This window comes from Podarcis erhardii, assembly GCF_964252035.2.
Source record: "Podarcis erhardii genome assembly, chromosome: 4".
Taxonomy (NCBI): domain Eukaryota; kingdom Metazoa; phylum Chordata; class Lepidosauria; order Squamata; family Lacertidae; genus Podarcis; species Podarcis erhardii.
This window is the reverse complement of record NC_138508.1, coordinates 27,553,798-27,579,667: the sequence shown is the minus strand read 5'-3', so window position 1 is coordinate 27,579,667 and position 25,870 is coordinate 27,553,798. Positions and strand designations below refer to the sequence as shown.

Here is a 25,870-nt window from a genome sequence, read left to right as displayed (position 1 = left end):
CAACCCACAGTATCTCAATACAATAAACACATTCATAATAAGGGAATGAATTGTCCATTCAATAAGTTTACCAAAATATAGGCATAGCAACAATCAAGCCAGTTGCCTAAATCATAGAATCATAGAGTTGGAAGAGACCACAAGGGCCATCGAGTCCAACCCCCTGCCAAGCAGGAAACACCATCAGAGCACTCCTGACATATGGTTGTCAAGCCTCTGCTTAAAGACCTCCAAAGAAGGAGACTCCACCACACTCCTTGGCAGCAAATTCCACTGTCGAACAGCTCTCACTGTCAGGAAGTTCCTCCTAATGTTTAGGTGGAATCTTTTTTCTTGTAGTTTGGAACCATTGCTCCGTGTCCGCTTCTCTGGAGCAGCAGAAAACAACCTTTCTCCCTCCTCTATGTGACATCCTTTTATATATTTGAACATGGCTATCATATCACCCCTTAACCTCCTCTTCTCCAGGCTAAACATGCCCAGCTCCCTTAGCCGTTCCTCATAAGGCATCGTTTCAAGGCCTTTGACCATTTTGGTTGCCCTCCTCTGGACACGTTCCAGTTTGTCAGTGTCCTTCTTGAACTGTGGTGCCCAGAACTGGACACAGTACTCCAGGTGAGGTCTGACCAGAGCAGAATACAGTGGCACTATTACGGTACTTCCCTTGATCTAGATGCTATACTATTGATGCAGCCCAGAATTGCATTGGCTTTTTTAGCTGCCGCGTCACACTGTTGGCTCATGTCAAGTTTGTGGTCAACCAAGACTCCTAGATCCTTTTCACATGTACTGCTCTCAAGCCAGGTGTCACCCATCTTGTATTTGTGCCTCTCATTTTTTTTGCCCAAGTGCAATACTTTACATTTCTCCTTATTAAAATTCATCTTGTTTGTTTTGGCCCAGTTCTCTAATCTGTCAAGGTCGTTTTGAAGTGTGATCCTGTCGTTTTGAAGTGTGATCCTGTCGTTTTGTCAAGGTCGTTTTGAAGTGTGATCCTGTCGTTTTGAAGTGTGATCAATTACTTGATTATAAGAATATTACAAATAGCTGATGAAACTATTCCTAACTATTGTAATTCCAAGTTACTTTGCTCCATCTGTTGTCCTCTCATCTTTTCACGGGTTCTGGCATCTGTTAAGTGGTGGGGATATTATTTGGCATTTTAGCAACTTGGGTACGACATCACACAAATGGTTCTTTTTTTTTTGTCTCCAACCACCCTTTCAACTAGACTGTAGTTTGTGCACCTGATAGTCCTCTGGCCTGGTTTAATGGCTTGTTGAGCTTATTAAGCCCTTGTTACTGCTCTTAACAGCTGTGCCTCCCTAAGTTGCTTCATCTCCTGCTTTCTCTTCAGTGGGGTGAGGATCCTGGATCCCCACGTGCTCTGTAGCTGAGTTGAAACCATTATACTCTTCACATCCCTGCTCAAATTGCCATTGAGATTGCTTGTTGGTCCTTGGCCCTTTTGAGCTCTACAGTTTCATCCCCTGGGGTTATTTGGCAATACAAACACATAGAAAAGGAAAAGGTGCCTGGAAAAATGTTGATAAGGATAGTTGGAGTAAACAACTAGGGTTTCTTGAGCGTTCAGCCTGAATTGTTTGCAGAGATTAGAATGTGGCTATGTAATGAGCATTCATCCCAATTTGCAGAGAGGTTAGAATCAGGTCACGTTTCTTCCCCCCAAAGAATCCTGCAAACTATAGTTTACCTCTCACAGAGCTACAATTCCCCTCACCCTTAACCAAGTGTAGTTCCCAGGTTTCTCAAGAAGGCTTGCACTATCTGGTGTGGCTGTAGCTGTAGCTGTCATGTCACACAAGTGCTATCCTACAGTTTCAAGTTCTTTTTCCCATCGTGTTCCTTATCACAGAAGTCTGATCTTTTGGGAAATCATGTTTGTTCTCCAAGAGCTACAAATCAGCTTTAATTATGGAGCCTGAATTTACCAGGGTGTGGTTGAATCCCACTCAGAATTAGTGACAGTCTTGAAGTGCTCTAGGATAGGCTGTGACTTAGGACCAGCTCGGTGACTATCAGGCATTGGGGATCCAATCCAAATCTGTACTTGGCAGGGGAGCACTTCCAGACTGCCACTGTTTTTGGGTGCTGTTCAATCACATCCCTGATATGCACTAATAACTATCTCACTTCTCCAAGCAATAGTCTTCATCTAGCCAAAATGACACCATCTCTACACACAAGAGAGAGTTAGCAGCAGGTTTGGGGAAACGCGAAAATTTTCAGAAAAATAAAAATGTTTCCTTAAGGCAAGTGGAATGAGAACTGAGCATTCTCAGTGACCCTGGAATGCTGTGTGACTCTGGGGAGGGAGGATAAACCAGGTGGGAGGGCGAATGGTATGGATATCCCTAGAAGAAGACATGACTGTCTGACGGAACAGCAAATAGGATCACTCCACGCCTCAACATTTTGTTGCAGGACATGCTCGTTTACTTTGTAAAAGCCATTCAGAGAATTACAATGTGGCAAATTACTTTGTCTAATTTGGCCTTCAATCTCTAGCAAGGAGAAATTCTGTCAAAAGAGAAGTTCATGTGCTAGACGGGCTACAAATTTTCACAGCGAAAATATTTCTGCAAACCAAACAGCTTTTAAAACCTATCCACGCATACCACAGAGTGGCGTGCTACTTCCACTCAAGCATGTTCAGTGGAAATATTGTTCGCGCCAAAAAAAGACGAGAAACCTACTTTGGTTGGATGTTAAATGCCTTTCACTTTCGACTTCTGCTCAGCAGATAAGATCACTCAAAGGTTGTGGTCCTCAAACCATTTCCCCTCCAGAATAGGGCTGTAGAAATTAATGACGTCTCAGGTGGATTCACACTTTCATTTCCCTTATCAGAATACTTTGTGAGTTATCCACAATAACTCATACAGCCACAAGTGTCAATGAGCAATTTCTGGAAGCATATGTAGATATACCACATCAATGAGAAGCAGCTGTAAGCAACCCTTTTATATGTGTGTGTGTGTGTGTGTGTGTGTGTGTGTGTGTGTCTGTAGTGTGTTCCTGTGTTAACAGATCAGTGGTATGGAGATAGCAAAACTGCTGAGTTTGGGTGTGTAAAATAAATACATCCTAAGCACTTGACGACTGACACCTTACGGAAAGAAGGACCTGTTACTCTCCATATGTTCCAGTTACAGATAGGTAGCCGTGTTGGTCTGCCATAGTCAAAACAAAAAATTCCTTCCAGTAGCACCCTAAAGACCAACTAAGTTAGTTCTAGGTATGAGCTTTCGTGTGCATGCACACTTCTTCAGATATCTGTGTATCTGAAGAAGTGTGCATGCACACGAAAGCTCATAACTAGAACTAACTTAGTTGGTCTCCATATGTTGTTGTTGTGGTTAAATTTATTACTTGCGCTTCACCAGCAGGTACTAAGGAGGGTTACAACAATTTAAAATTCAAAGCAGTTAAAACAGATTGCAATAACAGGGATATGGTGGACCCCGAAAAAACATGTCTCAGATATCAAAGTCCAGAGTAAAGAAGTGTGTCTACTGCATTTGCTGGCAGCTGTATAGTGAAGAAGCCAATTGCATCAAATCAGGTGCTGTCACAGAGAATGCCCTCTCCTGGCCCATGATTCCTCAAACTTCTGAGGGAGGTGGAACTACCCAGAGGGCCTCCTCTTTTGTTGGACGCCATCGGCTTCAGCCAACATGGTGAATAGTCAGATTATGTTTTAGTCCAGCAATTTCTGGAAGTTCTCCACTCGTCTCTTACAGCCTTGTCCAGCATCCAATTAAACTAGGATATCTGGATTTAAATGTGCTTGGTCAATGAGAGAAAGTTAGTTTCAGTTCAAGGGTCCTGATTTAAGTGGGGTTTTGGACTTGAGCCCAAATTTATCTGCGGACAGAATCCTTCAGTACATGGTGATGATTACAAACGCTGATGTTGCCATGAGCTATCTAAAGCCTGCCTTTTATTAAAAGTTTGCCTCATTCTGATAATTCAGTGACGTGTCATTTGAATATAAAAGCTCTGCTTAGATACCTGACAATTATGGGAGTATCATACCTATCATATTTAGTTATTATAATAGCTATGAGGAGGCCTCTTAAGGGCTCTTCCTGAAAAAAAAAAAAAGCTATTTCAGGTTCATGCTTCCCCCCCCACCCCCACCGCTTTTTTTGAAGAAGTGGTTTACGGTACAGAGGCTGCAGTTTCAGACCCTGAGCTCTAACAGAAGCACACCACAGCTATGAGCATGCATCAGGCAGGCACCTGGGCCAGCAGAAGCCAACTTCAGCTGCTTGGTAAGCATAACCACCGACTTCAGTGGAACCAGGATGAATGCTATGGCCTCCTGTTTGCTTTGGATTCTAGCTGAAATAATGCAATTTTCTGCTTTCTTCTTCTCATCCAGATGTTCCCTCTCTCCTTTCCCACCTGCCGCATTCATTCCCTCCCTCTCTGAACTCTTCTTTCCCCCATCCCCTGTTTTTCTACTTCCTTTCCCTCCTGTCTCCTTGTCCTCCTCCCCTTTCCTCTTTCCCTTCCATTCTCCTTGCTGCTCCTATACCTTTCTCTTCTGTCTGTTTTCCCTGACTAGAGAGAAAGGTTTTCCCAACATAATGGATGCGTAAAGGCTGCTGATTGCTTACGAAAGAGGTAATGCAATGACTTCCACTAGAAAAGCTTCTCTTGGCACAGTTGCAGTGGAAACTGTCAAAAGGCAATGGGACCAATGTTTTAGTAAGGAAGAATGGAAGTGGTGATTCATTATTAGCAGTGGTCAACTTGGGACTTTCAAATTTCAGCAGCAATGCCAAAATTCAGCGCTTCTTCTAGTCCATTCTGAGTCCTTGTTGTGGTGCCCTCTGCAGCACTCAGTGCAGGCAAACTGGTCATGCACCTCTGCTCTCAGATTAGATTTGGGCTGCGTTGTCAAGTGATGCAAACAGTGCATGTTCATGAAGCTGTAAGCCTTAGATCAAGGATGAGGAAGCTATTGCCCCTCCTGATGTTGTTGGACTCCAGCTTCCATCAGGCCTAGCCAGCATGACCAATAATCGTGGAGGATGGGACTTGTAGTCCATCAACATCAAGAGGGACACAGGTTCCCAAACCAAGCCTTGGAGCATTATCAGAAACATGATTTTTCAATCTATGGCAGTGCTTCCTAAACTGTGGTCCCTGAGCTTCATTCAGGTGGTCCATGGCATGTCCACATTAAATATTCATAGTGATTCTCAAATGTATTTTTCACTCCTTTATTTCTTTTATTGACATTAATTGTATTACAATTTGAATTCATTGGAACTGGGAGGTAATCAGAGTTCTAAGAATGGAGTTCCACATGCAAGCTGCCACCACAGAGGTCAGATCCACACCATACATTTAAAACACATGACTTACCCCAAAGAAGAAGGGACGCGGGTGGGGCTGTGGTCTAAACCACTGAGATTAGGGCTTGCTGATCAGAAGGTCAGCGGTTCGAATCCCCGCGACAGGGTGAGCTCCCGTTGCTCGGTCCCAGCTCCTCTCCACCTAGCATTTCGAAAGCATGTCAACGTGCAAGTAGATAAATAGGTACCGCTCCAGTGGGAAGGTAAACAGTGTTCCCATGTGCTGCTCTGGTTTGCCAGGAGTGGTTTAGTCATGCTGGCCACATGACCTGGAAGCTGTCTGTGGACAAACGCCGGCTATAGAGCGAGATGAGCACCGCAACCCCAGAGTCATCCACGACTGGACCTTGAAGGGGCGGGAAATGTGTTTGTACTGTGTGGTGTGTACACAGTTGTTGAAGGATGATGTAAGACCTAATGTGTATTGCTATTAACCTTATTATTGTTTGGGGGAAAACCTGTGTGAAATTCCAATGGACTCCAGTGGAACTCTAGTTCAGAGTTAAAATATCACATGTCTTTTGTTACAAGGGAGAAAGCAGACAATCTCCGGTATCCTAGTTTAGCCATCCCATTCTCTCCAACCAGTGGCGTAGCGTGGGTTGTCAGCACCCGGGGCAAGGCAAGTAATTTGTGCCCCCTAACCCGTGGATTTGCGCCCCCTAACCCGTGGATTTGCGCACCCTAACCCTAACCCCCAGATGTTGCGCCCGGTGCGGCCGGCTCCCCTGCATCCCCCACGCTATGCCACTGTCTCCAACATTTGTTCCAATGCACTTGCCTGCAGGGCTGACACAATGTCTCTGCCATGCCAGTATATATATGATTTCTTAGGGGCTTAGCAGCTGGAACACCCGCTGTTACACTCTTATCTTCTGATCTACTTTAGCCTGTCTTAGGACTGGGCTTGGGACTCTCAGTTTGCTTGGTCCATTCATGACAGGACATTTGCACAAGGTCCTATATGCTGAACTCTGGTAAAAGTGTTGAGGTTTGATTGATGCTTCCTTGCACAATACAGCCCAAAGTATTTTTACTGAGAAAATTTCATGGAGTACAGTGTACAATATTCCTATCCATGTATGCTTGGAACTGTGGTCGACATCTCTTTTGCACGTAGTACAAACCAAAATCTCATCCAAACTTAAGAACCCAACAAAATTAGTGCAGCTAGAACATAATGTCACTGAGGTCTTTGCTCCTCTTATTGTATGTTCTAAATCAAAATTCAACCCAGATCTGTGTATACCGGTACTTCCCTGGAAGTAAATCTCATAGAATACAATGGTGCTTCCTTCCCAGTAAATGTGCATACGGCTGCAGCCTTAACCTTCAGGAGAAAATATGCTTTCCAGAGAGTTTGCTATCAGTCCAAATCTCCCTAACGCTGTCCAAGATCAAACTACTTTTGCAAGTTTAAAGCAGACATTGGTTGTGCGTGGTGCTGCTGGCTGGCTGGCTGGCCTCGCATGATAATATCAGGAAAGCCTGTCAACTCCCTGGAGCAGTTTTGCACTAACACCCCCCTTTTTAAAAATTAAGAAGAGATAAATGAATGGATAGAGGCAGAAACACTGTTGTGTTGTTTTTAGAGGGGCAGTCTTCAACTCACTTTTACTCAAACTATACCCATTGGAATTAATGGACCTAGCTTAGTCATGTTCATTAGTTTTGATGGCTTTACTCTGAGTAAAATGAGTAGACAATCACCCATGATATTTATAAAAATAGGGATAGATGGGGAACCTGTGACCCTCCAGATACTGTGGGACTTCAACTTCCACCAACCCTAACCCTTGACCATGCTGGCTGGGGACTGATGGGACTTGGAGTCCAACAATATCTGGAGGACCACCGGCTCTCCATCCCTCTCTTAAAAGGCAGACCACCTGCCTGATGTGCAACTGAGCCAGCAATCAATTTCCTGGTTCATGTGCAAAGTTGGGGGTGATCTTGCAAGCTGAGCTCTGAGCTCTCTTTATGCAATGCAGAACTTCAGTCTTCCTCTGGTAGGCTGCTCTCTCTATGCCTGGAGCAACGGCCCCTTCATTTTTCCTCAATCCAGTTTCTCTCCTCTCTTTGGGTCCTTCTTTCCAACTCTTTTAGAAGTATTTCTTGAATGATTTTAACTCCTTATCTCCTTTCTGGCCCATCTACACATTGTCAGGATTTTTGCTCCCCACTCTTACCTGCCACAGCTTTGTCTAATGTAGGTTAAACTCTAATGTAGGTTAAATTCTCAGAGAAGGAGCTCATTGCTATGTTATGCACCTAGCCTATGGCACCTCCTTCATTTGTCTGCTTTGCTAGAAAGTTGACATCCACCAACTGGAGCCAGGTGCCAAACAGTGACTCAGGTGGGTGGACATAAGCTAAGAATTAAGGAATAGGGTGCTCCTGAGCACATGCTCAGACCATTTCTTGTCAGTATGCACAAAAGCCCTTTCACACAGAAATCAACATCTGCCTGCCCCCAAACCACTTTTATTTGATAAAGCAAATTCTGTACACACTGTACATTTAAAGCACATGGCTTCTCTTCCCCTTGCAAAATTCTGGGAACTGTAGCTTACCCAGCACCCTTAACCAACCACGGTTCCCAGGAGTCTTTAAAGGATGTTGTGTGGTTTGAATGTATGGCGTGTATGCAGCCTTAATTTGGGGAAGGGGAAACTTTTTGGTCGTTGCAACTGTTACAGTGCCCAAATTATAAACGTTAGCCAATTTCCTGCAAATCACTCATGATCTCGCTTCTGCCCACCCTTGCTGTACATCATCTAGCACACTGGTGCTGCTGAAATATAGGTGCTCAAGAGTAACAAAACAGGCCCAGCAGCTGTTCGGCTTACCAATCTGAAGTCTTCATAAAAAGTATCACCTTCTTGGCATGTTGTCAAAGTTGAAGGTTTCAAAGCCAGACAGCAATAAAACCAAGCAGGTTTTGCAGTTATTGCGGTATAATGAGCTGTTGTCTTGTGTGCACATGTGCTCTAAGCATCACATGCAAACGTTGGTTACTACCGTGTTGTACTCTCACATGTACATGGGTGTGTGAGTGGGTGTGCTGTGAATGTGGATGCATACTCACTTGGCCAACACAGTGAGATCTTTTCCTAACTGGTGGCAACATTCAGTGTGATGGACTGAGGGAAAATGGGAGCCGCCCATGTAGGTCAACAAGACAAGATTCATTTAAGATATAACTTGTTATTGTCACTGAAATGTCTGAGACTGAGTGGATAATTATTTTTCCTTTTAACTCAACATCTGGCTTCATGAATTTGCCTGTCCCATTCAGCAGAATGATTGCACTCTCAAAAGCATACCTGAGCATGTTTAGGCATTGAAGAGCTGCCAACTGTGCTAAATTAGAAAACATCCAGAGGCAGAGACAAGTTGGATCCTGACTATTAACACCACCAACACACACACTTTTGCAAAACAAACAACATGGCTCTATGAAGTTAATTCCCACTGAGATTAACTTGGTACTGTACAGAGATAATTCCTTGATACAGCACGGGGATTTCCGTTCCCAGTGCGATATAACATGGAGCCGCTGATAAATGCACACCCACCACGTTGTATGGTATTTATATTTAGGATGTAGGTCTTGTGTTATTCTAAAAGGGCAGTAGTATATGTTGTGTAGGTATATTGCAATAATGGAACGTTTGATGTAATATCCATAATACAGTGGTACCTCTGGTTGCGAACGGGATCCGTTCTGGAGCACCGTTCGCAACATGAGCAGAACGCAACCCGCATCTGCATGCGCATGGGTTGCGATTCGCTGCTTCTGCGCATGCACGTGACATCATTTTGAGCAACTGCGCATGCGCGAGCAGCGAAACCCAGAACCTGGAAGCGAAAAGGGAAGTAACCCTTTCCGATACTTCCGGGTTGCTGCGGGACGCAACCTGAAAACGTTCAACCTGAAGCAAATGCTACACGAGGTATGACTGTATATCTCTTTAAAAGATAGGATTAGCATGTCAGTCTCTGCTGGGTGTTATTATAAGTAGTTAAATATGAAGCTGGCAATGTTGTTGGAAGGAAAGCAAAGTAGTCTTGTTTAGGGCGATAGGTCTTTTGGAGCTTTAATGGATGGAATGTATTTTAAATGTTAAATTTCTTTTTTAACTGTTGCTACTCGGATACTTGGCTAGGTTAGGAATTTCATGGTCAATATTTAGAAACTGGTTATGACTATAACACATCTTTTTTATTCTATTATTTATTCATTTATTCAATTTATACACCGCCCTATACCTGGAGGTTTCAGGGTGGTTCACAAACAAGACCACAATGTATAAAATCAAACCAAAACAAATAACCCAATAACCCCACCCCCAAAAAGAACCACATTCTAAAAGGGTGTTGGATGTTAATAAGATCAACCAAAGGCCTGGTTAAAAAGGAACGTTTTTGCCTGGTGCCTAAAGCTGTATAATGAAGGTGCCGGGCAAATTTCCCTGGAAAGAGCATTCCACAGATGGGGAGCCACTGCAGAGAAGGCCCGTTCTCATGTTGCCACCCTCTGGACCTCTCAAGGAGGTGACACACGAAGGAGGGCCTCGGAAGATGATCTCAGGGTCTGGGTAGGTTCATATGGGAAGAGGCAGTCCTTGAGGTATTGTGGTCCTGAGCCATTTAGGCCTTTATAGGTCAAAACCGGCACTTTGAATTGGGCCCGGAAACTAATTGGTAACCAGTGCAGTTGGACCAGGATCGCTGTAATATGCTCAAACCATCTTGCTCCGGTGAGCAACCTGGCTGCTGAATTCTGCACTATTCATTTATTTGCAATATTTATTTACAACAGAGCAGCATAGAGTCAACAAAAGAAGTGGGTCCCACAAACCAAGACTATATGTGCAGTATTAGCAAATACTTAAAAAAAAAAAAAATACATGCATAACTCCTGTTACACATAAGCACAGCTTCTTTGGCGCTGTAAGAAGAGTGTGCTGGATCAGGCCCATCTACTCCATCATCCTATTTTCACAGTGGCCAACCAGTTGCCTTGGGAAGCCTGAAAGCAGGAGCTGCTTGTGGTCCCCAGCTATTGGCATTTAGTCAGAAGCATACTGCCTCCAGCACTGGAAATAGAATTTACCCATCGTAGCTAACAGCCTTTGCAGAAGAAAGGGGCAGATCCACTGATTTTGCAGTGTTGTGCATGCAGCCTGTTGTGGAATCTTGTGCACACAGAAAATAACGTGTCTCAGCAGAGATGGTGAGGATGGACCCATGATTCTGCCTCTGAGTGCCCAAGCAATAATTAATTACTTCCTCATAAATGACTATCCACTTTTTATCTTTGTGATCTCTGGCCTGTCATTTCTGCACCTGGAGATGCTTATATATAGCAAGCAGTCTGTGGCGCGTGTGCATCTCTGGAGAGGGTATAACCACAGGGAATCCCCATGCTGCACAAAATTATGATAGTGAATGTATAAATATTCATTTGTTCAAGCCAAGATTCCCAGCGTGTTTTGAATTTGAATTGCCCTTCAGCAGGAAGGTTTTAAGAAACAGATGCATAAAATTACAAGTGTGCTTCCATGGGCAAGACTGCCAATCAGCTGGTCCGTGCAGTGGTGACGTGAAGCCTCACTGAATCATAGAATCATAGAATCATAGAATCATAGAGTTGGAAGAGACCACAGGGGCCATCGAGTCCAACCCCCTGCCAAGCAGGAAACACCATCAGAGCACTCCTGACATATGGTTGTCAAGCCTCTGCTTAAAGACCTCCAAAGAAGGAGACTCCACCACACTCCTTGGCAGCAAATTCCACTGTCGAACAGCTCTTACTGTCAGAAAGTTCTTCCTAATGTTTAGGTGGAATCTTCTTTCTTGTAGTTTGGAACCATTGCTCCGTGTCCGCTTCTCTGGAGCAGCAGAAAACAACTTTTCTCCCTCCTCTATGTGACATGAGTTCCTCTTAAGGCAGGGTTCAAAACCTGCAAAGGAAAAATTACTCATCTGGTGGCGTGATGGTGTCAGGTGATGTAGGTGGCCACGCTCACTGGTCTAAGTGGTCCATGGGGGAGCTCACTCTGAGTTAGAGCCCTCCTCATCAGTTGCAAATGGCTTTTGCAAAGTTGGGAGCAGGAGGTTGTGGTAAGTCTCTACTCTCCTAATGCCCCACCTACCCTTCTGTTCTGTAAACCCATGAGAATGCTGTCAGAAAGTTGGGAGATGGCGGCAACTCATTGCTCTAATCCAGCCTTCACTCCCATACTAAAGCTTCAGCCCGAATCCCATTTGCATGGAAGTAAGCCTTTCCTAATTCATTCTGATTTGGTTAGCGTTGCACTGCAAGGAGACTTGCCAGTTGAAAACTGTGTTGTTTTTCAAAAGTCGATGCTGGAGATTAAAAATTAATATGCAAAAGTTTAAAAGGCTCAAGGAGATAGGATAATAATATATTAAGGATGGAATAACAGATAAAGTGAATAACGCAACAATAACAAATATAATAGCAGGTAAAGAAGGTTGCACATGGGTGGAGGGAAGTGCTGGGCTGCAGGGGAGATAGGTGAAGGGATTAATTGAAATTGTAAAAGATTGGTATAGGATTTAAGAGACTTAAATTTTTAATAAAGATTCTATAAGGAAAGCAGAAAGCAGCAAGAAATATCAAGTAAAGGTATCAGAGAGGAGATCAGTGTAAATGAAAACATGAGACCTATGGTTTTGTTACATATGATTTTATTTTGGAGTTGACTGTTTATTTCGGAGTTGTTTGTTGTAAAGAATGTATATTATGTGAATAAAATAATAAAGGATTTGGGGGAAAAGAAAAGAAAAAAGAAAACTCTGGTTTTTTTCTAATAGCTGCAATTCAATTTATGGAGGCGTAAGCTCTGTTGAGGACACAGGTGGCGCTGTGGGTTAAACCACAGAGCTTAGGACTTGCCGATCAGAAGGTCGGTGGTTCGAATCCTCGCGATGGGGTGAACTCCCATTGCTCGGTCCCTACTCCTGCCAACCTAGCAGTTCAAAAGCACATCAAAGTGCAAGTAGATAAATACCTGGCAGGAAGGTAAACGGTGTTTTCGTGCGCTGCTTTGGTTCGCCAGAAGCGGCTTAGTCATGCTGGCCACATGACCCGGAAGCTGTACGCCAGCTCCCTCGGCCAATAAAGCGAGATGAGCACCGCAACCCCAGAGTCGGTCACGACTAGACCTAATGGTCAGGGGTCCCTTTACCTTATACATGATTAGGATTACACTGTAAGACAGAACGTTGGAAGATATGGACTCCTCGTCGAACAATCAGGTGCTTCTGTCCCATCCCATTCTTACGTTGTCATCTTGAATGTTCTAGCTTGATGAATGGGAAGGACAAGTCAGTCGTAGGTCAGAAATGATTCTTTCCTTTCAAAGGGGAAGTCCGGAGGTGACTAAAATGACAAACAGTATCATTTCTTCAGTTGTTGTTGGAACCTTATTAGAGCTGCATTTTCATTTCTCCATTGTGTGTGTCCTGCCGTCGCCTACACACTTTCCGGGCTGGTAACGTATTGTAGGCTATGGCACAGGATCATTGGCTAGGATAGTGGCCTAATATCCTCAAAGCATTGTGCAGTGGTACCAAGACACCATTGCTTATACCCATGTTGGTTAAATATTTCAATATTTTATGGGACATCTGCATCTACCCTCTTAAACAACAGCAGTAACAGCAGTAACAGCAATTAAGTACTACGGCTCTGTACCGTCCACACTGTTGACTGAAAACAATTCCTTTTCCACTTTAGTGCAATGGTGGGGAACCTTCAGCCTGTGGGCCTCTTTAGGTCCATCAAATCTCCCTCTTTGACCTATGAGGCTACTTCAGCCAAGCCACGTCACCCTGCCGTCCACCTGATGTCATATAGGATGGCAAATGCAGGGCAGGTAATGTGCCGAAAGAGGGTTTGTGAACACTGTGTACCATCTCATTGTTGGTACTCACAATCTGCCTGGGGAAATGGATTACCTGACACCATTTTGATATCTGGTGATTGTCAGGTGAGCAGCTCTGCGCACCTGCCAAGCTTGACCCATGGGGGTGGGAGAGATTAGGATCTAGTCTGTTACCTGGATTCAGTTTCCCATTCCTGCTTTAGTGCATCTGCACCTACTGAGATCAAGTATTTTACTGCTGAAATTGTTGTTGACATTTGGTTAGCAGCACCAAAGTGACCTCCCCAGGGTGCAAGCCTAGGCACTTCCGGACAAACCTGCTGCTATATCGTAAGGCACTTGTAATGTGCCCCCATCTCTGGGAAAAATTGATCGATAGATAGAGAAGGACACCCTCTTCGAGCAATAAAAGCAGGAGATGTACTTCTGTTCTGTAGAGGCAGCTTCTAGGACTGTGCATCAGATTTGGCAAGAGCCCGAGCCACATTAGGCTGATTTGGGGGATCTAAGGCTTTACCTCAAACCTAGACAGCATCTTAACAAGCAGAGACATCACCTTGCTGACAAAGGTCTGTATAGTTAAAGCTATGGTTTTCTCAGTAGTGATGTATGGAAGTGAGAGCTGGACCATAAAGAAGGCTGATCACCAAAGAATTGATGCTTTTGAATTATGGTGCTGGAGGAGACTCTTGAGAGTCCCATGGACTGCAAGAAGATCAATCCATTCTGAAGGAAATCAGCCCTGAGTGCTCACTGGAAGGACAGATCCTGAAGCTGAGGCTCCAATACTTTGGCCACCTCATGAGAAGAGAAGACTCCCTGGAAAAGACCCTGATTTTGGGAAAGATTGAGAGTACAAGGAGAAGGGGACGACAGACGAAGAGATGTTGGACAGAAGTAAAGAAAGATTTAGAAATATGGTCGAACCTGAAGCTTTCCTTGCTAGGTCGAATTGCTGTGATCAAAATGAATGTCTTGCCAAGAATGTTATTTTTGTTTCAGACATTACAGATTGTGGACAAACTAGACTGCTTCAAGAAGTGGCAGAAAGATATATCTAGATTTATCTGGCAGGGCAAAAAGCCCAGAATTAAATTCAAGATATTAACTGATGCAAAAGATAGAGGGGGGTTTGCCCTGCCGGATTTAAGACTGTACTATGAATCAGCAGCTTTCTGCTGGTTGAAGGATTGGCTACTTCTTGAGAACACTGACATTTTGGATTTGGAAGGGTTTGACAATAGGTTTGGTTGGCATGCTTATATATGGTATGACAAGGTTAAAGCTCATAAAGGTTTTAAAAATCATGTGGTTAGGAAAGCATTATTCAATGTTTGGATCCGATATAAGGACTTGTTGGAGAATAAAACTCCTAGGTGGTTATCACCAATGGAGGCTAAGGAGGTGAAGAAACTCAATATGGAAGCTAAATGGCCAAAATATTCTGAAATTTTAGAACAAGAAAATGGTAAATTTAAATTAAAGAGCTTTGAGAAAATAAAGTCCAAGGTACGAGATTGGCTCCATTATTATCAAATAATGGAGACTTTTAAACAAGACAGGAAACTTGGCTTCCAGGTGGAGAGATCGAAACTAGAAACAGAATTGTTAGAACCCAATACTAAGAATTTATCAAGAATGTACAATTTGCTGCTGAAGTGGAAAACAATAGATGAGACAGTCAAATCAGCTATGATTAAATGGGCGCAGGACATTGGTCATGACATTATGTTTGCTGACTGGGAACAGTTATGGACCACCGGTATTAAATTTACGGCATGTAATGCCTTAAGAGAAAATATTATGAAAATGATTTATAGGTGGTACATGACCCCAGTCAAGCTTGCTAAGATTTATCATTTGCCCAACAATAAATGTGGGCATGGTAGGCCAAATGGTTCCAAAGAAAGATAGAACATTTTTTATGTACGCAACAACAGCAGCAAGAATTCTTTTGGCAAAGTATTGGAAGACTGAAGAATTACCTACTCTGGAAGAATGGCAGACCAAGGTGACTGAATTTATGGGACTGGCAGAGATGACCGGCAGAATCCGTGACCAGAGGAGAGAGACAGTGGAAGAAGACTGGAAAAAATTCAAAATCTATCTTAAAAATTGTTGTAAAATTTCGGAATGTTAAGATGTCAAGGGATTGGATATAAAGAATTACAGCTGTAAAAACTTAAGCTTAAGAAAACTTTAAAGAGAATTAAATATAAAAATGGATGAAGGATTGCTAAAAAAATTTAAAACAAGAATGCAGTGAAGGGGAGGTATGGGGAAGTCGTGTTATGTTTGTTTGTTTTTTGTTTGTGTTGTAAAATTAATAAAAATTATTTTTAAAAAAAAAAACAATAAATGCTGGAAATGTAATGAAACTGAAGGTACCTTTTTTCACCTTTGGTGGACCTGCCCAAAGATTAAGGCCTTCTGGGAAATGATTTATAATGAAATTAAGAAGGTACTTAAATGTACTTTTCATAAGAAACCAGAGGCATTTCTCTTGGGCATGGTTGGCCAACTGGTGTCAAGAAAGGACAAGATCTTCTTTTTGTATGCTACCACAGCAGCAAGGATACTTTTAGCAAAGTATTGGAAGATGCAAGAATTACCTACACTGGAAGAATGGCAGACGAAAGTGATCAACTTTATGGGACTGGCAGAAATGAACGGCAGAATCCGTGACCAAGAGAAAGAGACGGTGGAAGAAGATTGGAAGAAATTTAAAGTTTATCTTAAGAATTATTGTAAAATTGATGAATGCTAAAATGTCAGGGAAAGGAAGATGCAGAATTGCAGCGGAAATTATTTGATGAATCAAGATGAAATAGAGAATGAATAAGTTATACATATAATTGGACTAAGGGGTTGCTGAAAAACTGTAAAATAAGGATGCAGAGAGGGTGAGGTATGGGGAAGTCCGAGAAAGAAGGTTTATGAAGTTGTGGATTTGAAATCATACATGTGTGTATGTTTTTGTTTGTTGGTGTTTTGCTTGTTTTGTTTGTTTTAAAACTGAAAATCAATAAAAAATTTATATAATAATAAAAAAAACAAAAACAGAAGGGACTAATTGTATTTATAATGTATATAAAAGCCTGAGGTTTAGGGGGCAATTCTATCACTGTTTTACAAGCTGCAATAAAGAGCATGAAATCACACACACACAAAAAAAAAGACAGAGGAAGAGATGGTTGGACAGTGTTCTCAAAGCTACCAGCATGAGTTTGACCAAACTGCGGGAGGCAGTGGAAGACAGGAGTACCTGGCATGCTCTGGTCCATGGGGTCACGAAGAGTCGGACACGACTAAACGACTAAACAACAACAACAAAGGCTTTACCTAAGATGGGTGGAGTAAGGCCATGGGTAAGGCCATCCAGAGCTATCTGGAGTTGTTGACGGGGTGGGGTGGAGGGCTTGGGCAGGAAAGAGAGGCAGACATCAGGCAGGATGGGTGGGAGCCATACAGCCCTAGTCGGTTCTTTCTTCTGGTGATGTATTGGAGAAGTGGTGACTAAGCCAGGGATGCTTGTTGGTGACTAAGACCAAATCATATGCCTTAAAACTTAGAGGATATTAATTTAAAATTAGATCTCATACTTAACAACCAACATTTGCAAAGATTTCAGAATTAAAGTCTGTCCATTTTATTAAAAACACACACAAATAGTTGAACATTTTGAGATTTTGCTTTATTTCAATTTAACTTTGCAGGCTTCATTAAGAAAAACTACACCAAATATCCTATCCTCTTTTAAATGTGTGGGAGGGGAGGGTGTAATTGGTTTTGTTTTTCTCTTGTTTTTTATTATGTATGTTATGCTTTTATCTTGCATTTTTATGCTATGAGATCTATGGATAAAAGGCAGTATACAAATTTAATAAATAGTAATAATAATTGTTAGTGTTTATTTTTATAAGTCTTGCTGAGGCATTTGAAAAAGCAGGATATAAATACTTCAAAAATGTAACTATGGCATTTTTGCTGAAGCAAAGCAGACCCAGCTGGCAATATCAAGTATACAACCCAGAGCTTCTTGAAAGACAAGAGGTGGAATATAAATAAAATAAATGTGTCGATCTACCAGATTTAAAGCTGTTATCTCTTCTCTTACACACAGATGAGGTGTCTATATCCAGCAGTGCTCGTAACTGGAATGCGAAGAATAAAATTATAAGGGAAGAATATAATTTAGAAGTATTGCGACAAGGAAATCCAAAATTTGAGAAGGTTATTGAGAATTATTTCAGTTAGTATATTTCTGTTAGCACCCCTGTATTAAATACCAGTCTATTTTGAAAATAGACTGTTTTGGACCCCATCTACAAATTGCCACCTATTGTTTCTCAGAGAATTGTGCTGGTATTTGTCTTTTGTAAGCAAGCATTATGAGGTGCTCATATGCACAATGAACTGTTTTTTAAAATATATTTTACAAAGAGGAGGGAATGGTAATTTTCTTATCTCAATCTAGAGCTTGGTATCCAGATCAAGTCTGCAACTAGTTTTTCTTTGTGTCTTGAAAGTTCAGGGCTAGTTGACACTGTATTTCAATGCATTTTTGTAATAAACAAATGAAAGGTGCAGTACTAGTGGAAAGCTCTGCTGCACAAGTCCTATTGAAGTGAATGAGAACTCAAGAGCAGTACTGTGCTCCCATTTATGTGCGTGCGAACTTCACAGTGGATTGAGCCTACGAAGCTTGCATAACGCCACTGAAGGTTAAAAATAAGAAGTCTTTATGCTGTACATGTTCTGGAAGCATGAGATAGCTTTTGTTGAAATTCTACCCTTTCATTAGAAAACTGGATTCCAACGTTTCATTTGCATTTGAGGAAGTAACAAAACAGTGTAGCTGATGCCGACCTGGAGAGCTACATTAAGTTCAGCGGAGATGATCAAAGGCTTCAGACTGTCATGTCTGCAGCAAATTCCATGATGAAACCATGCAAAGCGAGTTTGATTATGGGTTGAACAGCATATTTTGCATATTTTGTGAAAGCGTCTTGATTCAAAGAGCTCAGAATTAGCATGGGGGTTGCATCAGCTCCGCAGTCTGAAGCACTCCATGATTACAATGCCATGCTTGCTTAGTCTAGACTTCAGATTGAATTTAGCACATAATATATACAAAAGTATTGGGCTTGCTGCGCATAGAGGGCTTAAACTGGTTTTTCCATTTCCCATATTCAAACTCAAGCTTGCAACTTGTGCTGCTTAGATTGTGTGTTTGATTTTAAACTATTTATGTCCTGCTTCTTTTCCTGCATTAGCATGATGCATTTGAGATCTATTGCACCATTATTCTGTTTGTGGTGGTTATTTTAACCATCATAGTTATATCAACCACATAATACTATACTATACTGTACTGTACTATACTATACTATACTATACTATACTATACTATACTATACTCATAAATACAATCTACAAAAGGTTAAAAAAAGAACAAAACAACTATATATATATATATATATATATATGCAGGTTTTGGTGTCCTCGGGTGTCTTCCCGTGTAAAAGTTGGGGTGTCTAGGCGACGTTTCGACGAGGTCTCACTCGTCATCTTCAGGCTGGTGCTTTCGGCTTCTTGTTACTGGAACAGAGCAGGATCTCAGTGTTTGAGTTCCTATAAATACTGTAGAGGGGGTGTGGTGTATAGCCTCCAATGTTCTGGGCAGAGAGGAAGTTCCCAGGCTAGTGTGCCTTTTCTTCTTTTGTTCCTTAATTACTTGAGAGATATCTTGAGTGATTTCTTGAGTGATATCCTGAGTACCACTTAGGTGGGTCATTAGGTGTGGATTAGTTGTTAAAGTCTTTGTGTCTTGACCTCTTGAACTTTGTGAAGAGTTTTCCTGAGAAGATGGCTGTACTGTACTTAGTTGTGCTCTGGCTTGGCTTCGTGTATAGGGGCGAGCTGTGGTTTTGTGGCTTGTGTCAGCCAGATCTGTGTAGGGATTGCAGGGGGGTGCAGCATCCGGAGGTGCCACCATGGATTGGCTACTGGATGGTGTCTGTAATTCATCTGTGGAGAGGGTCTGGGTTTGGGTCTGGTGTGGTTGATTGGTGTTGGCGTTCTGTGTGCCTCTGGATCTGGTGTCAGTTTTTGTGGGGAGGGCTAATTTCCAGATGTCTGGCAAGCGGGATGTGTCATCACGCTTGTTCATGTTGTGAGGGTGTTTTTCTATCACCATCCAGTAGCCAATCCATGGTGGCACCTCCGGATGCTGCACCCCCCTGCAATCCCTACACAGATCTGGCTGACACAAGCCACAAAACCACAGCTCGCCCCTATACACGAAGCCAAGCCAGAGCACAACTAAGTACAGTACAGCCATCTTCTCAGGAAAACTCTTCACAAAGTTCAAGAGGTCAAGACACAAAGACTTTAACAACTAATCCACACCTAATGACCCACCTAAGTGGTACTCAGGATATCACTCAAGAAATCACTCAAGATATCTCTCAAGTAATTAAGGAACAAAAGAAGAAAAGGCACACTAGCCTGGGAACTTCCTCTCTGCCCAGAACATTGGAGGCTATACACCACACCCCCTCTACAGTATTTATAGGAACTCAAACACTGAGATCCTGCTCTGTTCCAGTAACAAGAAGCCGAAAGCACCAGCCTGAAGATGACGAGTGAGACCTCGTCGAAACGTCGCCTAGACACCCCAACTTTTACACGGGAAGACACCCGAGGACACCAAAACCTGCATATATATATATATATATATACACACACACATAAATACAAATGGTTAAGAGGGCTAATACATTTTAAAGCATAAAAGATTTTTTGTGCTAAATCATTGCAATTTACCATATTAGCCTCAACAACGTTTCTCCTCAGCTTTTGGGTTGCCACTGCAAATCTCGTAACCCTGTCAGGAATTTGTCAGAATCAAAGAACCAATATGTAATTTTTGCTTGAACATCGCCATCAGGTACCTTACTTAACAATTTCAGAATAACCTTTGACCTAGATTTATTTATCTAGGGATTCAGAGTAGACAGTTAAGATAAGATAGGAAATATGATTAGATCAGGAGCTATGGCCAATTGAAAATCTCTCAGTCTGTTGTTGAGGCAACAATAAACACCTGTTTACCCTGGCAAGATTCTATTCCTCATTGTATTCTGCTGCCCATTTTGCACAGAATGCTAAGCCAAGCCATGACTAAGAATAAACGAGCAAGAATTTGGTTGCTCAGAGCAAAAGGCATGGGGGTTTCACTTGTCTCCTTGCTCCCATAAGTAAGCCATGATTTGGCTTAGCGTTGTGTCTGAACCCAGGCTCGTGGTTTGTCTCCCCCCAAAAAACCAAAAGCAGTCAGTCAAGAGCAAACCTTGCCTACTGCTCATTGTTAGCAGTTTGGAGATCAAGTTTGGACTTAATCCTAAGGCAAACCATGGTTTAGTTGCAGGTCACATGACAACAGCAAGAGCAGGGAAGGAATGTCCATGACTTGAAACTGGAAGAATTAAAAACTGGCATAATGAAATCATGCTTCAAAGTCTTGAAACTTTGCAGCCACTTCATAACCTAAGGCATGGCCTCCTTTTTAAAAAAAAATTCTTGCCTCTGGCTCCTAGAATAACTTCGTAGCAACTTTAACATTGCCTCCTTGACTCCACCCCAACATGCAATCGCAGTTTGAAAGATCATTGTGTGCCGTACCAAAATTGAAAAATGCACTTGTTGCTGTATATATCTTTCTGTCAAATGAGCCCTTATTTCTGTCCAGGGCAGTACAACACCTGCAGCCTGCATACTGGAAACAGAGACTCAGTGCCGGGAATGCGGCGTAGTTTCGTAGATCACAGAACTAATTTTCCGGTAGCCTTTTCTGTGACATCTTTCAATACCATTGATCATTCTGTTCTTGGGTGTTGACTGACAACACACTTTCTTAGTTTCTTGTCTTCCTTACTGTCTACTTTCTTTATCTGTCAGTGGTAATCCTTCTCCCCACGGTCCACCATTTTCCATCTGAAGCTCCTCAAGGATCTCCTCAAGTCATCTTCTCTCTTTATCTCATTCCTCTTAGTGCTATTATTTGTTTTGACCGTAATCATTTCCATACTATCCACTTGCAGCTGCACACTTCTTCTCCTGATTCGTGTTCATCTTATCTTTTTTAAGATTTCTGCTTTTGTTTTGTTTTGTTTTGTTTTGTTTGTTTTGTTATTTCTAACCAGATGTCTTCCCATGAACTTAAGCCAGGGTTTGGGGAACTGGTAGCCCTCCAGAGGCATTGCTGAACTGCAACTCCCATCAGTCCTGACCATTGATTGTGCTTGTGGGGGCTGCTGGGAGTTGAAGTCCAACACCTGGAGGACTACAGGTTTCCCACCCCTGCCTTAGATACTGTCTTCCCAGTAGTTTTGTTTTGGGTCTAGGGATGGAAAGATCTGTCAGTTTTGGTTCTCTCAATTTCTCATTTTTCCAGTGTCCAATTTGGTTCTCCACATTTCTCAGCAACTTGTGTGTATGAAAAATCCTCATGAACATTAGCACCTTAGTGAGACATTTACCTAATAAACACATTTATCTATGTGGTTTTGACTAATGTACACATTTACGTTCCTTTTTATGCATACTTTCCTCTAATATATGTATTTTTTGAAAATTGGTTTGGTTGGAGAACAGCATTGCAAAATTCACCTAAGTGCAAATTTTGAAGGATTGCTGTGTTTCACTTCTCGTGTCTGCAACAAATTCCATGATGGAACCATGCAAAGTGAGTTTGATTATAGGTTGAACTGCATATTTTGCATATTTTGTGAAAGCAGCATGATTCAAAGAGGTCAGAATTAGCATCAGCTTCGCAGTCTGAAGCACTCAGAAAGTGTAGATTGGATAAATCCAGTTTTATATGCTAACTGAATCAAATTTCTCTCCCAACCCTACTTGGGACTCCCCCTCCACCCCAAGAAAATCCTCTTTTTAAAATAAAATAAAAAATCTAATTTTCATTGTAAGTCTTTTGTTTCATTTCAATGGTGGCTTGTTATCATTTTATAGATAATTAAATCATAATTAAAAAATACAGATAGGAAAAGGAAGCTGAAGAGCTAAAACAGAGCTGTTTCTGTGTTTTCCTTCCTCTGTGTTTGTGCTGCCTTCCTCCCTCTGGATTATGTGTTCTTATTATTCCTAATCCCCATCCGTTCTTCTTTTAATCAGTCCACTCTCTCCTACTAAGATCCAACCCTAGCGCTGCTTCAGCCACACACAAATCATACACCCACACTTGCACTCCTCCAGTGTACAACTCTTCCCTGACCTCTGGCTTTCTGCCAGCTAAAGGGGCATTTCCAAAGAGACAGAGTCTGCTTTGCCCAATAGCTCTGGCGCACAATGGAAATGGCATTTGCAACACCGACCATGAGGTCAATGGGCATCATTGTGTTTTCTGGCATAATTTGCCTCAGGGTGGGTGGGCCATTCGGGGAAATGGAGGCGACTATAAACAGCAGGTGCCTAAAAGCATGTCAGAGGCAGGCAGAGTTTGTGTGGAAAGCTACCCCAATCAGATGCAAAGGAAGAATATTGCCATGAATAAATGAGAACAGAAGGAGTTGAGTTTCACAGAGAGGCAGAAACAAACTTTTGAGTTTCACAAAAGGGGGCAAGGATATGGGCAAGATGTGGTTGTGTGCAGAATGCATTCATTTAAAAAATGAATTTCCACCCACCACTCAGAAAGGTTGAGGGGGTCAGAGCAAAGGCACTTCCCAGCTTGAGAGTCGGGGGGGGGGGGCAGCAAAGCTTGAAGGTGCCCGACTAGGAAAACATTAATGCTGTGGAAAAGGAAGGCATTGCCTCTTGAACCTCCAGCCCAGGACTACAAGCTACCGAACTTACGATAGCTTAGCATCCACCGCCTGAGGTAGATGGCTCACTCAGTCTAATGAAAGGGCTGGTCCGGCAATTGAGCTGGCTCTTAAAGCATTCTATTATATTTGATTACTATTTTGTTGTTGTGTTGTTGCTTCAGTTTTGGTCCTTATGCCTTGCCCAGCTATCTCAAGAAGGTCTGACAAGAATGCAGAGTAGTTAAAACGGTCCAGGTTGTTTGAATGAGCTTTTATTGGGGTTGTAGTCACCTAAATCATACTCAGAGTGACATTAATGGACCAAAATTAATGTTTTCTGTGCCAACTTTTAATCAACTGCTGAAAACTTTTTTTATTCTGCCAGGCCTGTGCAGGCAATTAAGAGTGCATCTTCTACAATGGTTTGTTGATTCTTAAAATGACAATGACAACAATAAACTTGCTTGCTTTTAAATTGTTTTTATTTTTTAGAATGCTTTTATTGTATAGTTTTTATCCTTTTAAAGTTGTAAATTGCTTTGATATGCTTTAATGGTATAGGAATATTAGTCATGTCTATTAATTTCAGTCTACTCTGAGCAGGACTGACATTAGAAGAAAAACGCTTTAGGTTCGAATAAGTAGAACTGTAAGCCCATTTGAGTCGGTCAAAACCAAATGCAGAGCACTTTATCTGCGGTTAGTTCCTTATTTTTACTTCACTTTTCCATGTTCCTTATGTGTCATTTTTATCCTTTGGATTAGGATGTGGCTTTAAACCACAGGTAAGTGTACTGCGGGTAAATAAATATACCGTACCTCAAACTGAGTACAAAACAGGCACAACTTTATTTTCATTTTCTGGGAAACATTAACTATTTATTCATTACATCTATACCTCCCTTTCAGTCTCAGAAGTTCAATGTGGTGTACATGCTCCCCACCTTTTAACTCAAACCAACCCTGTGAGGTAGGTTAGACAGAGAGGTAGTGACTGGCGTAAGGTCACCCAATGAGTTTTATGACTGAGTGGAGGGTTGAATCCTGGTATTCCTGGTCCTCGTCCAACCAGTACACCACCTTCAAGCCTATCCTCCTCCTCCTTGTATACCACCCTTCACCCAAAGATCACAGGGCAGTTCACAACACCAGTCAGGTCACATTGCATTGATCTTGTACCAGCGACTCAGTGCCATTGCAGGTTACACTGGAACAGGCAGAGAACCTTTACAGAATACCGTCTCTTGAATTGTTTTACGCTTTCCCCACCTTTTACTCTTTTAAGATTTTTAAACAAGATTGTTTATGTTGATTTAAGTGTGTGTGTGTGTGTGTGTGTGTGCGCGCGCGTGATTCTCATTGTAAAATGGCAGGCTATAAATGCACCTAAATTAATAATAGAACCGTAGAATTGCTGGAAGGGACCCCAAGGATCATCTGGTTCAACCTCCTTCAAGGCAGGAATTGCAACTGAAGAATCCCTGGCAGATGTCCATCCAACCTCTGTTTTAAAACCTCCAGTGAAGGAGAACCCACTACCTTCCAAGGGAGTCGGTAGAATAAGGCAGTGACTGTTCCAATTCACCTTAGAAGAGGGGACAGTTTAGATACCTGGAAGATCAGGGTTCAAAATCGTACTGAGAACTCGACAAGTGGAAAGGCTCCCTGTTCCAGACATTCGTCAGCCCTCTAATTTATGGAGGGCAACAGGATTAGCAGAACTAATAGCTGTACCTTTGCTATTTTAAGGTTGCTTTTTTTATTAATTTTATGCTGGATTGTGTTTATGCTTTTGGCTAATGCTTTCTGCCGGTTCTGCATTTTGTGATGTTCTTTTATTGATCGTATTGTCCTTGTACAATTATCCTCAATTTCCTGCTCATAACAATGGCCTCCATTTCCCTTTTTTTACTTTCAGCTCTGATTCTTACACTGGTATCCACGGCTGTGATTGGCCTTGGTGCACCAGAGATTACATGCCTTTTAATCAAGCGAAACAATATAATGTCAGAATCATTGGAATCTTCACCTTCTCATGAGGTAAAAAGGATATGAACCTGTGTGGTTAGTGAAGACCACCATCAATGACCTTGCTCCCTTCCCACCAACTTCAGAAGGGAGATAGATTACAGTTTGTGGGATTCTTTCCCTAGAAAGGCTCAGGGGGTACCTGCTTCACTAGTTTTTTGGTGCCAGCTGAACTTTAAATGTGTTTTAAATGTATGCTGTGTTAGAAACATACAATATTCTTCTAATTTAGGTTTGAGGAATCTGGCCCTTCAGATTTCATTATTTCATTTCATATAATAAACTTCATCATGGTTTACAAAAATAAAATAAAACCATTGCAATTACCAAAGGCACATCAAAGCAGGTCTTTTAAATATTCAAAGCTATGTAAGACCAGCAGTAACCTAAAAACAGAATAAAACACATGTTAATGTCTACATATCTGGATATATGTTGCCAGACTCCCAACTCCCATCAGCCCCAGTCAACATGGCCTAATGGTCCAGGATATTGGGAGCTGGCGTCCAGCAATATCTGGAGGGCCACAGATTCCCCATCCCAGTTTTAAATGAAAATGCCAGGACAGAACCTGCAACCTGCATGCAAAGTGTGTACTCTGTCGTTGGCTCTTACCCACTTAGGTGGGTAGCTCTTAATATCTAATGATATCAGAAAAGAATGTTCACCTGTGTTTGTTCTTTACACTTAGGCAGGTGAAACTCAG

The 25,870-nt window shown here is 42.1% G+C and overlaps 1 protein-coding gene and 1 long non-coding RNA gene across 3 annotated transcripts in view; one reads left to right on the top strand and one right to left on the bottom strand.

Moving 5' to 3' along the window:
• The first annotated feature begins 4,228 nt into the window (after positions 1–4,228).
• FLT3 (fms related receptor tyrosine kinase 3) overlaps positions 4,229–25,870 on the top strand; it is a 59,613-nt gene continuing 37,971 nt past the window's right edge. For both annotated transcript variants that reach the window (XM_081860167.1, XM_081860168.1), the window contains exons 1-2: positions 4,229–4,298; positions 25,055–25,176. In XM_081860167.1, the coding sequence (XP_081716293.1) occupies positions 4,244–4,298; positions 25,055–25,176 (177 nt within the window). In that variant the 5' untranslated portion in view covers positions 4,229–4,243. The remainder of the gene's footprint in view (positions 4,299–25,054; positions 25,177–25,870) is intronic.
• LOC309341374 overlaps positions 11,019–25,870 on the bottom strand; it is a 376,013-nt gene continuing 361,161 nt past the window's right edge. Inside the window, exon 3 of the long non-coding RNA XR_014156277.1 lies at positions 11,019–11,311. This is a non-coding gene — a long non-coding RNA (uncharacterized lncRNA). The remainder of the gene's footprint in view (positions 11,312–25,870) is intronic.